This window comes from Dicentrarchus labrax, unplaced genomic scaffold (assembly GCF_905237075.1).
Source record: "Dicentrarchus labrax unplaced genomic scaffold, dlabrax2021, whole genome shotgun sequence".
NCBI classification, from domain to species: Eukaryota; Metazoa; Chordata; class Actinopteri; family Moronidae; genus Dicentrarchus; species Dicentrarchus labrax.
In genome coordinates, this window is record NW_026136707.1 from 9,070,872 (window position 1) to 9,086,244 (window position 15,373).

At 42.9% G+C, this 15,373-nt stretch overlaps 1 protein-coding gene across 1 annotated transcript in view; it reads right to left on the minus strand.

Annotated features, from left to right (window-relative positions):
• Positions 1–7,412: 7,412 nt before the first annotated feature.
• erfl3 (Ets2 repressor factor like 3) overlaps positions 7,413–15,373 on the minus strand; it is a 50,535-nt gene continuing 42,574 nt past the window's right edge. The window contains exons 3-5 of the mRNA XM_051406043.1: positions 13,924–14,039; positions 12,522–13,675; positions 7,413–12,011 (exon numbers count right to left, since the gene is read on the minus strand). Of these exons, the coding sequence (XP_051262003.1) occupies positions 11,349–12,011; positions 12,522–13,675; positions 13,924–14,039 (1,933 nt within the window). The 3' untranslated portion in view covers positions 7,413–11,348. The remainder of the gene's footprint in view (positions 12,012–12,521; positions 13,676–13,923; positions 14,040–15,373) is intronic.

The window sequence follows — 15,373 nt, forward strand, 5'->3', positions numbered from 1 at the left end:
TAAAGTGTCACAAGACAAAAAGCATGAAATTAGCCACTTCTTCATCATGTGCAGCTCAAAACCAGTTAAGATGTGAGCGCTCACACTGGGTTTCTATAGTAAAAATCACAGTTTATACTGGATTGTTTGGGTCAATACTGATATTTGAGTTTAAAATATCTCATAATTTTTTATTATTAATAATATTAACACACAATATGATCATTTTTGATAAGGATTTGCTTAAATTAGGTTATTAAAGAATTAATAGCGGCACATTTTACAGTTTTAATACAGACCAGCGCCCTCTGGTGGACGAACTATGTAAAAGAAACATTGTTTTTAAACTGTCTCAGAACAAATGTTTGACATTTCTCACTGCAGTTGCTGGTTACCTGTTAGCAGACATACTATAAGCTGACTCCAGTATAGACTGATATGAGCTCCTGCCCAGTTTATCAGTCGTTGTCCAGTAAAATATGTAAAGAGACACATTCAGGATGCAACAAACTGAAGGTGCTACAAGAGAGTGAAGTGAGAGAGGCCCCGAGTATTTTATATGTTATATTAAAATTTCTGAGACAAGTGTAGACTCTCTGGAAACACATGAACTTTTAAACCTGCTGCAAACAGCTGTCCAGATGTTAGTGAACCACACAAGCACTCATCTGCTGCCTGGCATGTGCACCGCATATGTGAACTACTGTTGCATTCCTGAGCTCTGCACTGCTGATTATAAACGTAATAATCAGGATACATGAACCATCATTGTACTGTATGTTTATTGTTTGTTATAAGTGGACGACGTCTCCGTGTCCAAATATACAGATATAGACAGATTTATGTCCCTCCCAGGATGAAATTGTATAACTTTAAGTAATATTTATTTATCAGAAGTTCAGTGTGTGTAGCTTTTACAGGGTCTATCCAGATGTTCTGTGCTCAAATATATATATATATATATATATATATATATATATATATATATATATATATATATATATTATATCAGCTTTAAAAATATAATCCCATACAATGATTATGTATCTGTTAAATGTAGTCAGTAACTTACTCCAAATATCTTAATAAAATACATATTTTCATGTTTATTTTTAAATATTAAAATAATAGAGAGATTTCCACACGGTAAAAGTATTTTTTCACTAGAGACCACAACAACATATTGACAGCTTTGAGATTATATTATAGGTATATAGGTTATATAGGTTATAGTTTAATTTAAGACCACACAAGTGTTTTAATGTGGTGCACTGTGCATGATAGTAATGCTAATAATCTCCATTTTTACTAAATGTAACTGTAATCTTATTCTGTCTGTTATTTCTATCACTGTAACAGATTACAGTTACCTTTCTTTTTTTTTTTTTGTTATCCTGACTACGACTACTGTTACATGTAATCCATTACTCCTCAGGGACGTATATACCACTGTGACTGTGTTAAAGGACCGGTGTGTAAGAACATGGCGGACTCCATAGAAGAGGACCCGCTCCCTCTTTAGATTATAACGGCTCATTCTAAGGTCACGGAAACACAACAGTTCCTATATTCAGGTGATTATACATTAATGAAAACCTACCTATTAATAGTATATTCTGTTTCTGCCAATAGATCCTCCTCCATGTTACACAGTGGACCTTTAAAGTCCACTAACTAGTTTTTTAAGAACTGTCATGGAAATTAATACATTCATACAGGTGTTAATAATGTATAAACTAATATATACATTATCTTTGTATCCAGTAATGTGTACTACTGTTATAGTGGATCTATTGCCCCTCTATTAGGGTCAATAAAGTCTCATCATATCGTTTTCAGTGTGTTTAGTGTCTCTTTTACTTCCCACCAACCACCCCATCTCGTTAGCAAGTCCTCCCCCCTCTCTGTTTCCCCCAACTCTGCTCTCCCCCCTCTGCATGGGAGCCTGACCTTTGACCCTCACCCTTCACCCTCGCTCTGTGCGCTCATCACTGGTCTGTCAGTCAAACACCAGAGACCCTCGTCTCCTGCTGGGCTCTGCTGTCAGACGGGCCTCAGGTACAGACAGCCGCAGAGGAGAAACAGAGAGGGAAGAAGTGGAGGAACATTGTGAGAGAAGAATATGATGCTTTAACCTGAGTTTGAGTAGTAAATTCACATTAAATAAACTTAAACTGCAGTAACTATGTTATGCTCGAAACAATGAATGATTTTGAATGAACTGGCCTAAAGGACAGCGGTCGTCTTATTCCCACTGTCCACATTCTGTAAAATAAACCTAAAACTAACCTTAAAACTCCAGACACACATCAGGAATGTCTCCCACCTCAGGCTCTCTTAAAGCAGAAACGCTCACAGTCGCATAACCTCTGACCTCTGACCCTCACCTTGACCTCTCACCTAACCCAGTCAGACCATGCATGCCTCATCAAACCCTGGACAAGGGATGAAAATAGGCTAAAGGATTCTCAAAACAGCAGCTTTGCAGTCATGAAGGATGTTGTGCTCCAATAAAATGTTAAAAACCAACAATAAAACTGAGATTCGGAGGGTTCAGTGTGGATTTACTTTGTATTCACGCAGCCTGTTTCATCTCAGAGCCAGTCTTTAACCGTCCCTGCAGCTATGGACTCCTGTTTCCTAAAGGGACAGAGGCATCAGCCTTGGATTTTAAATATTCAGCAAAGACACCACTTATAGATGACTTATTTTTATTAGCCACGCTTGCAGGATGGCTCTGTTGGTTCGTTGGTCCACCGCTTTGGACTAAAGTGTCTCAACAAATATTTGATGGATTGCCATGAACTGTCCATGGTGCCCAGAGGATGAATTCTAATGGCTTTATTGATCCCGTGGACTTTTCATAACAGTTTAATACTGTGGTCTCTAATCAAATACCTGCAAAACCAGTGACATTTCCACCAACCTCATCTATACTTTGTGCTAATAAATGTTAGCATGCTACTAGGCAACCAGCTTAGCATCAGTGTGAGCTCAAAGCACCGCTGCACTGACCTGCAGACTCACAGACTGTAATGAGGATTTTAATTATTTTAAAATGTAATACCTCCTGGTTTTATTATCTTATTTGCACACATTATGATGTCTGATTTTTACTTCCTGTGAGTTTTCATTTTTGGTTTTTAGCCATCAAACTTTCTCAGACTACCTTGAGGTGAGTCCAATTTTACAAAAGCTTTGTAGGATTTTACATAAGTGCGCAAGTATCTGAAAAAAATTCTACTTTTATTTTTTTATCCACAGAACTTCACCTTGAGATTTTAGGAGTGTGTTATTGAAGGGGTGGAAGGGCTCTTTATGTAACAAGTATCAGCAGAGGACAAGGGTGCTCCTGTAACTTGCAGGAGGAGGCAGCTAGGAGTCATGATATCCAATAATAAACCCTGCAAAGTTAAGGATTTAGGGGACACACTGGTACTAAACCTGCAGGTAAAAACGGTTAAATGGTTGTCACCACAAAAATCTGTACACATAATTATATGTAAAATGCTACTGTACATTGATGCGTTGGCTCCGTGGAACTGCTAAAAGTCTAGAAAAAGCAAAAAAGAGCACATCGCAGCATCATTAAAGCCTAACAGAGGTGGCACAGAAGGCCGGCATCCACGCAAGCTGGAGTATGGAGAACAGTAGGCCCTTGTGCTCCCTGCATTCTTGTTCACAGTAACTTTACACCACTCAGCTGTTCCTCCGAGTCCACGTCATCTCCCCGGAGCTGAAGACAGGTCTCTCATGGACAGGCGTCCTTGGACACACAGATTCCTGCCTGTATTATAGACAAGATGAAGAATGAGAATACACCCCCTTTACACTCCCTCAGTCTATGACGTGAGTTAGTGTTGAGTACTGCTCCAAGTTGTATAAAGTTCTTGTTGATGAAAATGATCTGTATCAATGGTACACTCCCTGATATTTACTTTGTATTGGCTCTTACCCACAAATCTAAGTTAACTTTCACAACTGCACATTTAACAGTGTTTTTAACATAGTGATCTTTAAGTTTATAGCTTATTTTTCCTGCAAATGTTTGGAAATGTAAATATAAAACTGTAGTTTATGTAATTGCCACTCATTTTTTTTATTATAAATGTACAATAACACATTTAAATAAACAAGTCTTGTGGTCCTCTCAGCTCCTTAAGGCAAACACTTTGGGAACCACTGATTTAATGAGAAAGAATCTCAGCTCAGTGTTTTTATTCTTTTTGTTTACTTTATGATTATGTTTTAGTTGGATGAAGCAAGTGTTACCAGTCACTGACTTATTGTTCATTAAGAACTGACTTAAAGCTGCAGAAACAAACTAATCTAAACAAGAACAAACTATTAATTCCTGTTAAATCTGATCATCTCACCGGCAAGTGAGTGAAATAATGTATCACACTGTTATCGGCAGGAAGAAATAGATCACTTTAAATCATCTTCAAGCTGTAGTTCACTATTCCAACAACAGGGGGAGACAATCATTGTGAAATGACTAAGCAGAGGAAGCAAAGTAAACCATTTTTGTCCTGATGGTGTATAAAAATCCCAAGTTAGACCTGCTTCAATATGTCTTATTTACCCTTTTACACTTCAGCTCAGCCACTGACACTTCAGTCCCCTTAAAGAGAGAAAAATGAACATGGCATTTCTTTTGGGTCAAATGTGTCGAACAGAAAGATTGGCGGGAAGGAAGCAGAAAAAGGAAATACAAGTACAAGAGTTTCAAACAAACCACATCAATGTGCGCACAGAATCGCCTGTGCTCGGTGTGACAAAGTGCCGTCGCTCACTCCTGTGTGGTGCAACTTTTCTCTGTATGGTGGAGGATGTGGTGAACTTACTAGCATGCCTCCTATGTCACCATACAGAAGATGCAACAGCTGTGTGTGCGTGTGCATGTGTGTGTGTGTGTGTGTGTGTGTGTGTGTGTGCATTCAGAAAGGCTTCTTGCTGTGCAGCGTGCATAATGCATAGGTTGTGGTTATATGTGGAGCACAGAGCTGGCTCTGCGCAAGTTTCTGCGAAAGCAGGCGCTCAGAGGAAGCGAAGGGAGAGGGATGTGGCACAGGTGAGAGAGTACAGTGGTTCCTGTGGTCTCTTTCTCTTTCTCTCTCTCTTTCTCCTCTGCTGTGAATGGAGCACCTGGATGACTGGTGTGTCAACAGCGAGGGCCAGAAATCTTTACACACACACATACAGTGACTCTCAACAAGGTCAAAGAAGGTAAAACCAGGTTACATGAGTCATAGGCCGCACGCTGACATCCTTTAAAGCCCTGGTCTAAAATAAAACACAGTTCTATCTCCTCACAGGTTGAATGTGTGTGTGTGACTGCTGTTCAACTACAGAGAGATTTTCTTCTCCATCATATTGTGTCACGTGAGTCTGTCTGTCAGAGGCCTGAGGAGGTAAAACTTAACAGTATTTCACAGACAAAAGAGAAAAGTTATAAAGAATGTAAATTTGAGCAGCAGCTCAACATTTTCCTTCTTTCCTTTTCCATTAAGGATCTTGTGACCCTTCGAATTCATCTAATGACCCCCTTCAGGAATCCCATCCACATGTTGGCAACCATTGTTTTGTCAGATCTGTTTTAATACTATAATAGTATTAACTTAATAATTATCCCTCCTCTTCATTTAGGCCACTGATGTATTTACTCTATAAGAGGTGGAGGACAAAATCCACAACCTTCAGACGAAATTTTTTTTTGAATATTCAGTGAAAGTTAATATGAAGTGTCAGTAGTCTGAGTTAGTTAAGATATCATCTGTTACAAGCCCTCCAACCATTTCTCAGTAAGGAAATACAGTCAGGGGGAAAGTAGGAAAAGGTTGTTTTAAAAAAACTGAATTCAAAAGATTTGATTTGACTAACTAAAATTGCTTCAAGTTTTAAGTTGAACTTTTGCATTAACATGGGAATGCGGCTTTAGTGCGTTCATGTTAGGAAGGGATCACTTCACAGCCAGCATGGAGAGGAGGAATGATTACACCCACTAATCACTCTTTCAATGCACTCAGAAGCATTATAGAATTCAATTATTAATCATTAAGATAAGACTTGAAGATAGACTCTTTAGTGGCTCTATTATTGATGACTGTGTCTTGGCTGCAGAATACAAAAAAAATTCAATATACAATACAGTTAATGATACATTCTCAGAAAAGTGTTGGTGTAGTTGTTGAGCTTAAAGACATTTCTTATAAACTTTATAGAATTTATGCTGTCAAAAGTTGTTCTGTCTATAAGGATTTCCAGTGGACAAAAACAACCTTAAAGTTAATTAAAAACAATGCTATCCTATTTATTTTTCATGATCATACAGACAATGAAACATGATTCAGTATCAAACCTAATAATTTTATTCATTAAACTAAATAGTCAGCAAGCAAACTGTTATTTGTTAAAGGTATTATTGAAATTAATATATATATGTATGTATGTAGGTTGAGACTGTTTTGTGGTGATTTTTATTTATTTTACACGAGACATTCAAAATCTATAAGGGCCACTCAAGGGTCGGCAACCAATCTCCTCCTCCTCTTACATACAATATGTGGCTGTAAATGCGCTTAAGACAAGAGAGCTCGCACTGACGTCACGTTAAAAGGTAAATGGGCGAGCCTTGTGCGAGCATTATGTGGGTGAGTGGGCAGCAGCTCGGCAGACAAAGTGCTTTTCTTTATCACTGCTAAACGTTCAACCTCAGAGGCCTCTGCATCACGGCAGATGTGAGTGTGTGTGTGTGTGTGTGTTCATCCTCACAACCATCAGGCATCATGAGGGCGAGGATAAAAGGCTGCTCTTCTTTTACAATTAAAAATTATGCAATATCATCAGTAGGGAACGGTTTTCTTAGAAGGCTGATTTTACAATATGAATAGATTGGAACATCTTTTATCTACTTCACAAATATTTGTTTTGTGTTGTTGGGTTGTTTTGTTTTATGTACGATGGGGAGTTTTTATGTTTTATGCACCAGCTCACCTCAAATTGCTGCTTGAGAGACAAATAAAATATCTTTAACTTTGAAAAAATGTACATGCAAAAAGATCAAACTATTTACTAGACTGTATTTTAAAAGAGTAGTTTCCTGATGAAGAGTTATAAGAGAAGATCTCTTACTGTGGTATCTTCTCATAACTCGCGATTTCCCCCAAAATGTAAAATTTTTGCTTTAAGATATTCCTTCTAGAAAGCACAGTTGTGGGTACTAGTTTAAAGTAAAGTGTTGTTTCGTGTCATTTAATTGTGCAGAACCACGAGGCCTCATATGACTGTCGGCTCGCTGTTGACGAGACAAAAAGTCAGGGGTTAATCTCTTTGTTTACAAATAATAAAACTGAACTGTCTGATTATGTGCCATTAATAAATATGGATGAATGAAGGAAGAGCAGACATAAACAAACACAGGGATATTCATATTGGGTTTAAACCAGTTTTAATTAACCCTGATTACAGCTTAATTACAAGTTTGGAAAAAAAAAAAAAAAAACACGAAAGAAGTGGAGAAATTCAATGTGTTACATCATGGTATTAACTCTCATCTCTCCATCTGAGTGTTATGTAACTGCTCGGGGGAGACGAGGCGAAAGAAGAGAGACTGAAAGAGGGAGAAGATAGACCTTTACACAGTCAAACAATACACATCTTTTTTCTTCTTTTAAAATGATACAACCCCCCCTTCCCCCAAAAAAAGAAAAAATATACAAGAGCAAGAGAGAGAAAAAAGTAACATTATAAAATAAAAATTACAATACAATGACAAAAAAGATAAAATCACTCCCCCACTGCGCCTAAATAAAATCCTCCGCCGCTGCCCTTCCCGCTCAGTCCCCGATGTTATTTCTCTGTCAGCATCAAAATTAATATTACACATTTTAGTTATATTACATTTGTAAAAACTAAAGACAAGAAAAAGGTCTCTGATTTGGGGGCTTGAAGGTTTGAAACAGGGAATGGAGTTTGGGGGGGGGGGGGGTTTCAACTTCATCCAAAGTGATGTACACAACATAAAAAGCAACAGCTAACAGAGCCATGGAATAATAATAATGCCAGGTGGAGAGGTAAATAACCCAATGAGAACAATAACAACAACAACAATAATCAATAGCAATATCGACATCAGAAAAATAAACTGAGAAACTTTTATTCTTTTGATAGAGAAATGTAATCTTTGTGCTGTTTATCTACCGTTCTTTGACTGTAGAGGCCTGAAACAGGATGAGAGAGAGCCTGTGTTACAATCAGAGTTCAATCAATCTTTTTACCCTGCAATACCATGACCGAGTCAGATCATGCCACGGTTAGCAGGAAGTCAGACAACGCCTGAAACAGAGTGAGGAAAAATGAAACAGAAAGAAGAGAGAGAGAGTGCAGAGCAGGTAAGGCTGATGCCTCATCTGTTGCTGAGATATGACAAGTAGTAGTAAGGCAGCTGTCAGTTCAAATACATACACAGGACTTGGTGTGTGTGTGTGTGTGTGTGTGTGTGTGTGTGTGTGTGTGTGTGTGTGTGTGTGTGTGCATGTTGTGACATGCTCCAGTCCAGACCACAGGGGTCTGATGAGGAAATTCAATCAGCTCAGCTACTCAGACCGCCTGGAGGCCATCTATCTCACAGTCCGCTGCTATAGATCCGTCTTGTCGCTGGCCAGGCAGGAACAGGCGGCTGGTCAACGCGGCTCCGTTAACCAATCGGACGAACTGGCCGCAGAGACAAGAAAAGCTCCAGGATGTTGAAACGTTTGTGTGTATGTGTGAATGTGCATAGTTTGAGGAGAGGGCCTTTCAGGACAGAGGCCTCACATGTCCGACTTTTCTTACAGTAATGATTAACCCCCTCTCTCTCCCTTGCCCCAATCCAGAGCTGCTGTGAACTTTTGAGCATTATGCTAACTGGCAGAGAAGACAGGATTACCACTTCACTAATAACCCATGAGCTAATCACACACACACACACACACACACACACACACACACACACACACACACACACACACACACACACACACACACACACACACACACACACACACACACACACACACACACACACACACACACACACACACACACACACACACACACACACACACACACACACACACACACACACCGAGGGCCTGGAGAGGTGGCCTGGGGCCAGGAGTGCTCAGGCCGGGGAGAACCCCACTGAGCTGAGCTAGACTGTACAGAGCAGAGTGCTGCGTGCTAAAAGGGCAAAGCTACTGCCAATGAAGTGAACAGCAGTGAACCACACATCTGAATCATTAGCAGTCTGTTCGAGTCCTGTTTGTTTTTTTTTTTTTTTTTTTCCTCTCTCGCTGGTCTTGTTCTGGTAAGTCTGGCCTGTGCTGTTTTTCTCTGGCTTGTCTATGAAACAAATGTACAACAGAAACCCGGACCCCATCCCCTCATCATTCTGCCCACCCGCCCCTCCGTATCACATTACCTAGTGAGTGGCATGACGCGTCTTTACCACTCAAAATAATCCACTTACAAAAAAATCCTGAATCAATCATATCATTAAAATGCTATGGTTCTTTTAAAATCTCACTTTTTTTAATAATTTCATTTAGAATATATAAAGATATAGTCTGTATGTGTGTTATTAGAGCTCAGTTTGCACTTTTATACATGCTATAAAAACAAGGCATAGAGAGGCAGTGTGTGTGTGTGTGTGTGTGTGTGTGTGTGTGTGTGTGTGTGTGTGTGTGTGTGTGTGTGTGTGTGTATATGTATGTATGTGTGAGGTCTATGATGTTCCCTGCTCTCTCTCAGGCTCCCACACTCATGTAGTTAACAGGCCTGGCAGTCTCACACACTCTCAGGACCTGAGGATGACGCCACCACAGGGAGAGCTGGTGGTCCAGACACACAGCGAGAGAGAGGGATGTTTAAAAGCTAAAGGCAGTGTTGTGTGTGTGTGTGTGTGTGTGTGTGTGTGTGTGTGTGTGTGTGTGTGTGTGTGTGTGTGTGTGTGTGTGTGTGTGTGTGTGTGTGTCTTTGCTGGTTTATTTTAACACTATCTATGATTGTTAGAGGAGCTTTAGCTGGTGAACTAGGATTCTGTGCTGCTGGGACTTGAGAGAAACTATTTTCAGTATACAAGCCATGTTAGGTGAGGTGAGAAGGCTAGTTAACGGTTACTGGAACCCCTCAAACCTTCCTTCCCCTGCTGCTTTCCCCTCTTGGTCCCCCTCAGCAGTCCTTCCTCTACAATGAAGTACTTCTTCATTCTTCTCTTTTTCCTCTCCTCACATCTCCCTGGGGTTAAAATTATTTCTGTGAGTGGAGTCATGATCTTTCCACAGGTGGTCCGCAAGAGAAAGAGGGGGCAGGACAGGAGAGAGACAGAAGGAAGGTTATACAAAAGTCAAAAGCTCTGAGAGAACAGTGTGCCAGAGTCAAAGTCCGTGTAAATGTGGATGTGTGAGTCTTTGCGTTGCAGTGAACATTGTTAGGTGTCCATAAGCAATGCTTCCAATGTGAGTCCCCTTCGCTGATGGCTGTTTTTGTCTTGTTTTTTTCTTTTGCTTGTGTGTGTTTTTGTGCATGATTCCAATAAAACATACAGCAATAGGCTTCCCTGAGTGGAGTGGGCCAGGTTTAAGAATCAGTCAGACAACACCCAACAGCCCCACTCTTCAGTCTTGAAGACACACTCCCCTCCCTCCCACCGTGATTTTTCAGTATCTGCCAAAATTTACAAGGGTTTCACGAGTTAAATGATTACTCATAGCAGTCCACTCCACCTCCTTTGCTCTCTTCCGTGTCACTCCAGGGCTGTGGGTTTCAGATACAGGCACTTATCAACGTCCCGTCAGCTTATAGGAAAAGTAGCATAGGGGAGGGTGTGCACATCGTCATCCAAGGTGTGTTACTGGGCTGTAAGGGAGTTTGTGTCCCCTGAGGAAAGTGCTGACTGGCTGCTGATTCTACTGATGGGGCCTGAAGGCGGGAGCTGTGCTACTGGGGCAGGGCATCTGGAGGTTCACTGGCCAGGTGGGAGGTGAACTTGGGAGTCAAGTTTCATAAGGGAGCCTCCCTCTGATTTCAGCCTTGTTACAGTCACTGTGCCTGGGATGGCTGAGTCGGAGTGAGTCCCACCTCCCCAAGGATGAGTCCCAGAAGAGCCCTGATCCAGACAGAGGATTGATGGGGGATCTGACAGAACACGAGTCAGACTGTCTCTGAGGTGTTTTATATGTGTGTATGTTGGACTGTGCTCTCAGTTCACTGGAGGTTTCAGGAATCTAGTTTGTCAGTGAAGGAGAGGGATTAAAGAGGAACCATTTACATACTCCTGTGCCACCTCCAGTGCTAGTGGAGCAGTAGTGTTTGGGCTGCGTCTCTCATCAGCAGTCTTTGTTCTCCAGAGACAGCTGTGCAGTGGCACGATGCAGCTCAGCGCTCACCCTCAACGGTGTGGCTAAAGAGCCCTCGTACGCCAATGGGGGAGGGCTGTCCCCTTCTCCACTGCCTGTCCCGTCCTCTTCCATCTCCATCCGCCCATTACTCTGCCTCTCTCTTTCCCTCTCCTCCTCTGGTCGTACTTTCTTGTCGTCAGACTCCTCCTGTGAGGCCTCCATGCGCTGGTCTTCGCTCCAGCGCCTCTTAAAGCGCAGCTTGAGGGGGATGCACTTTGTCTGAGGAGATCCCGCCGAGCCCGTCTGAGGTGGGGGGGTGTTACTGTCCCCTGGTTCGGTGGGTTCACTCTTGAGGGTAGCCAGCCCACGATGCACATTGGAGTGTATGTGCTGTGAGGTGAAGAAGGGCATCAGGCCAGGTGGAGGTGGAGCAGGGGCTTTAAAGACATCCTCGTCCAGGTCTTCATCAGGATGGTGTTGATGTTGGGGGGCAGCTGTGCCGTTAGCAAGGCGGTGATGGTGGTGGTTAGGGGGTCTGGAGTGGCGAGGAGAGAACAGCTCAAATTCCTCATCTCTCTCATCTGGATCCTCGTCACTAATGTCAGTCACCTCCACCTCTTCCTCTGACTCGATGTCAGAGATGGGCTCAACCTGGGAAATGGGATAAAAACAGGAACAGAGACAAAGATGAAGAATGAATTAGTATTTTAGTTCAGCAATGTTTTACGACAGTGAATAACATATAAGACCATCAATTATTCAAAATTTTGCTTCATTAAAAACAAATTTGCTTTAAGACAATGTCTGACAATGAAGTGTACAGATTAAATTCACAAGTGTAATTTTTTAAAGGACCAGTGTGTATAATTTAGTAGTATCTAAAGTTGTGTGGTGAAGTTACAGATTTCAACTAACTAAATACCGCTTGCCTTCCAAGCATGTTAAGAGATACTACAGTTTAACATGGCAAACTCTGTAGAAGAGGACCCACTCAGTATACATAAATTAAAACGTACTTATGAATATTATATTCCATTTCTGCCAATTGATCTTCCTTAATGTTACACACTGGACCTTTAAGACTTATGATCCTGCACACATTTTCCCTGTATAAAAGAGATTCCTGCATAATCACACAAGGGGGGGGTCTATGTATCTCACCTTTATCTTGGGAAGTCCTGCACTGTTTAGGGACTGCGTTGAGGAGGAGGCAGAGATGAGGCCTGAGCCGCTGGCTGAGCTCAGGTCACTACCAAATGACAGCGAGGATCCCAGGCCAGAGGTAGAAGACATGGACCCAGATCCTGAACCTGAGGACATGGAGCTCTGCCTGGGTTTACTCTGGCTTTGACTGTCCCTGTGCTTCCTGCCCGGTGGTGGTGGCTGCAGCTTGAACTTGAAGGGAGACATGTGTGGAGGCTCTTCACCCAGGTGGAGTGGGTGATGCATGGGATGAGAATGGGGGTGAGGGTGGGCAGAGTGAGGTGGATGCGGGTGGTGGTGGGCGGAGTGAGCAAGAGATGGATGGTGATGCCGCTCGCCGCCCCTCTCTCCTCCCCCTGCTGTCGCTGCTCTTTCTGCCCTCTCACCTCTCTCTCCGGTCAGACCGGCCTTGTCTGCAGCGGGCCGGTGTGGCTGAGGGATGACGATGTTGGGGTACTGGAGGAAAGCTCTGGGGCTGAGGCCGTAGTTGTATACTGACTGAGTGTGGGCCTGCAGGTAGCGCTTCATGTCCTCTGGGTTGAAGGAGAAGTGGGAGCCTAACATGGGGGAAAGGGTGGGTGAAGGAGTGTAAGGAAGGTGAGATGTCGGGGTCATGGAGAGTGCTGGGGACAGAGGAGGGGCTAAGAGGCCAGCTCCTCCTGGTCCTGGCAGAGGGGACACAGGGAAGGGCGACAGGGAGTCTGGGTGGATCCGGTGGCCTGTGGGGCCGCGGGAGCCTGGGTGCCCAGCGGGGTTACCTGGTCCTCCATACATACGGAACAGGGTTTCATGAGACAGACGGGGGTGGATGATACTTCGATAACCTCCTCCTCCACCACCAGGTCCTCCTCCTCCTCCACTCACACCCCTCTCTCCCCTCTCCTCTCCTGCTCCTGCGTTGCCCTCTTCAATCTCAGAATTGACAGAGGTGCCATCACTGCAATCGCTGACGGAGCCACGGGCCATTCGTCGGGCCACCGAGCTGAACATGCCACCAGGGCTGCGCAGGTCCTCGTTGGGGGAGAGGACTTCGGAGGGAGTTGAAGGAGGAAAGCGGAAGTGGGTCCCTGCACCGGTGGGGACAGGAGGGGCGCTCTGAGGAACGCTGCTTCCTAGAGATGTCAAGGGAGGGAGGGAGGGGGGAGGGAGGGAGAGAAAAAAGAGAAGGAGAATACTGAGAAAAATAATATACAATGTTCTGCTGTGTAATCCTATATAATCACGCTATCCTATTGTGGGATTAGGAGATATCTGAACATGCGCAGGCACGCACGCACACACACGCACGCACATGCACACACACACACACACACATGCACACACACACACACACACACACACACACACTGTCCAGGCTTACCAGTGGAGCCCATATCGATGAAGGGGTAGTTGACCAAAACCAGTTTATTGAAGTTGAACTTATAGGTGAACCTCTTGCCTTTGGTCTTATGGAGGATCCTCTTGTTGTAGTAGTATCTGGTAAAAAAGAGAAAAGCAGACATGGTGAATAATAAATATATCAAGAGTGGACACTAGCTAGCTCACACATGCCTAATGAATGTAAAGACAAATGTAAAGACATATCAGGGTTAAATAACTGACAGCATATTATCTTATGTAATGATTTTAACAACACTGACACCTTTAATTTAAAATGGACACCTCATTTTACAATATTATTTTGATCCTGCAGTCATTGAGACCATGACAGATGTGCCTGCACACTCAAGCACACACTTTAATAAGCATGAGTCTTTCATGTTGCCCCCCCCACCCCCGTTCTAATGATAGATATTACAGAGTGTTGTATGACATTTGCACAAAGCAGACCCAGTAAGTGAGGGCGCAGGAGGAAGAGGAGGGAGAAAGGGTATGAAAAAGAGAGAAAACAGACAGATGAGAGGCAGTGGATGGACTGAGCTGTGGATCAGCAGTGTGAAGGGATAAACAGACAATTAAGAGATCAGAGGTCAATGTATGCAGCACTGATACTGACTGTGGATGTAAATGGATTGTAAGGGCACATGTGTGAGCAGATGCATGATACAGTTCAGTGTCACACAACAACACATGCTGTTATTCATTTTTGCTAGATGGACATATCTCTTTATGTAACACCAAAGCAAAGCCACCAATAATTCCCCCCATCTTTATCTGTTTATGTAATGGCCATTCTCTCAGTTTTTTTTTTTTCCCAAGCTTTCTCTCTCTCCAATGGCTCCTGCCTACAGTACAAGGCTCCATTTTTATTAACCTTTGTCCGGCTACAGCTCTTTATGTAACATCTCTCCGCTTTCTTACCCAGATCCACATCCACTTTATGTAACCTCTAGATCCCTGGCTGCCACACGCTGAGGGAGACAGAGCGAAGGAAAGAGGAAGATATAAAGAGCAAGAAAGGAACAAAGATGGTGTGTGTTTGTCCGTCGGGGAGATAACAAGCTTGTGTGCCATGCTCACCAAAAACTACCACCTTTCCTTTCAACACTACGCCTTGCTATTAAACACAAGATTTAACCAGACTGCACATTTACTCATTGTGTCTGCATGCCTACCTGCTTTTAAAAGCACTAGGCTCGGCTTTCCCTTCCTCCAGCATGTGTCTGCTGGCACAAGTTAAGTGAAGTGTGCTCACAAAGATAGGGGCTTCAGGGTATGTAGGTAATGCTGAGTTAATCAGAGCCCATTGACTATCATTACACTGAATGGTAGTTATCCAGACGGCTGTGTGTGTGTGTGTGTGTGTGTGTGTGTGTGTGTGTGTGTGTGTGTCTGTTTGGTGGTGGGGAGGTGTCGCCCTTCACCCCCTC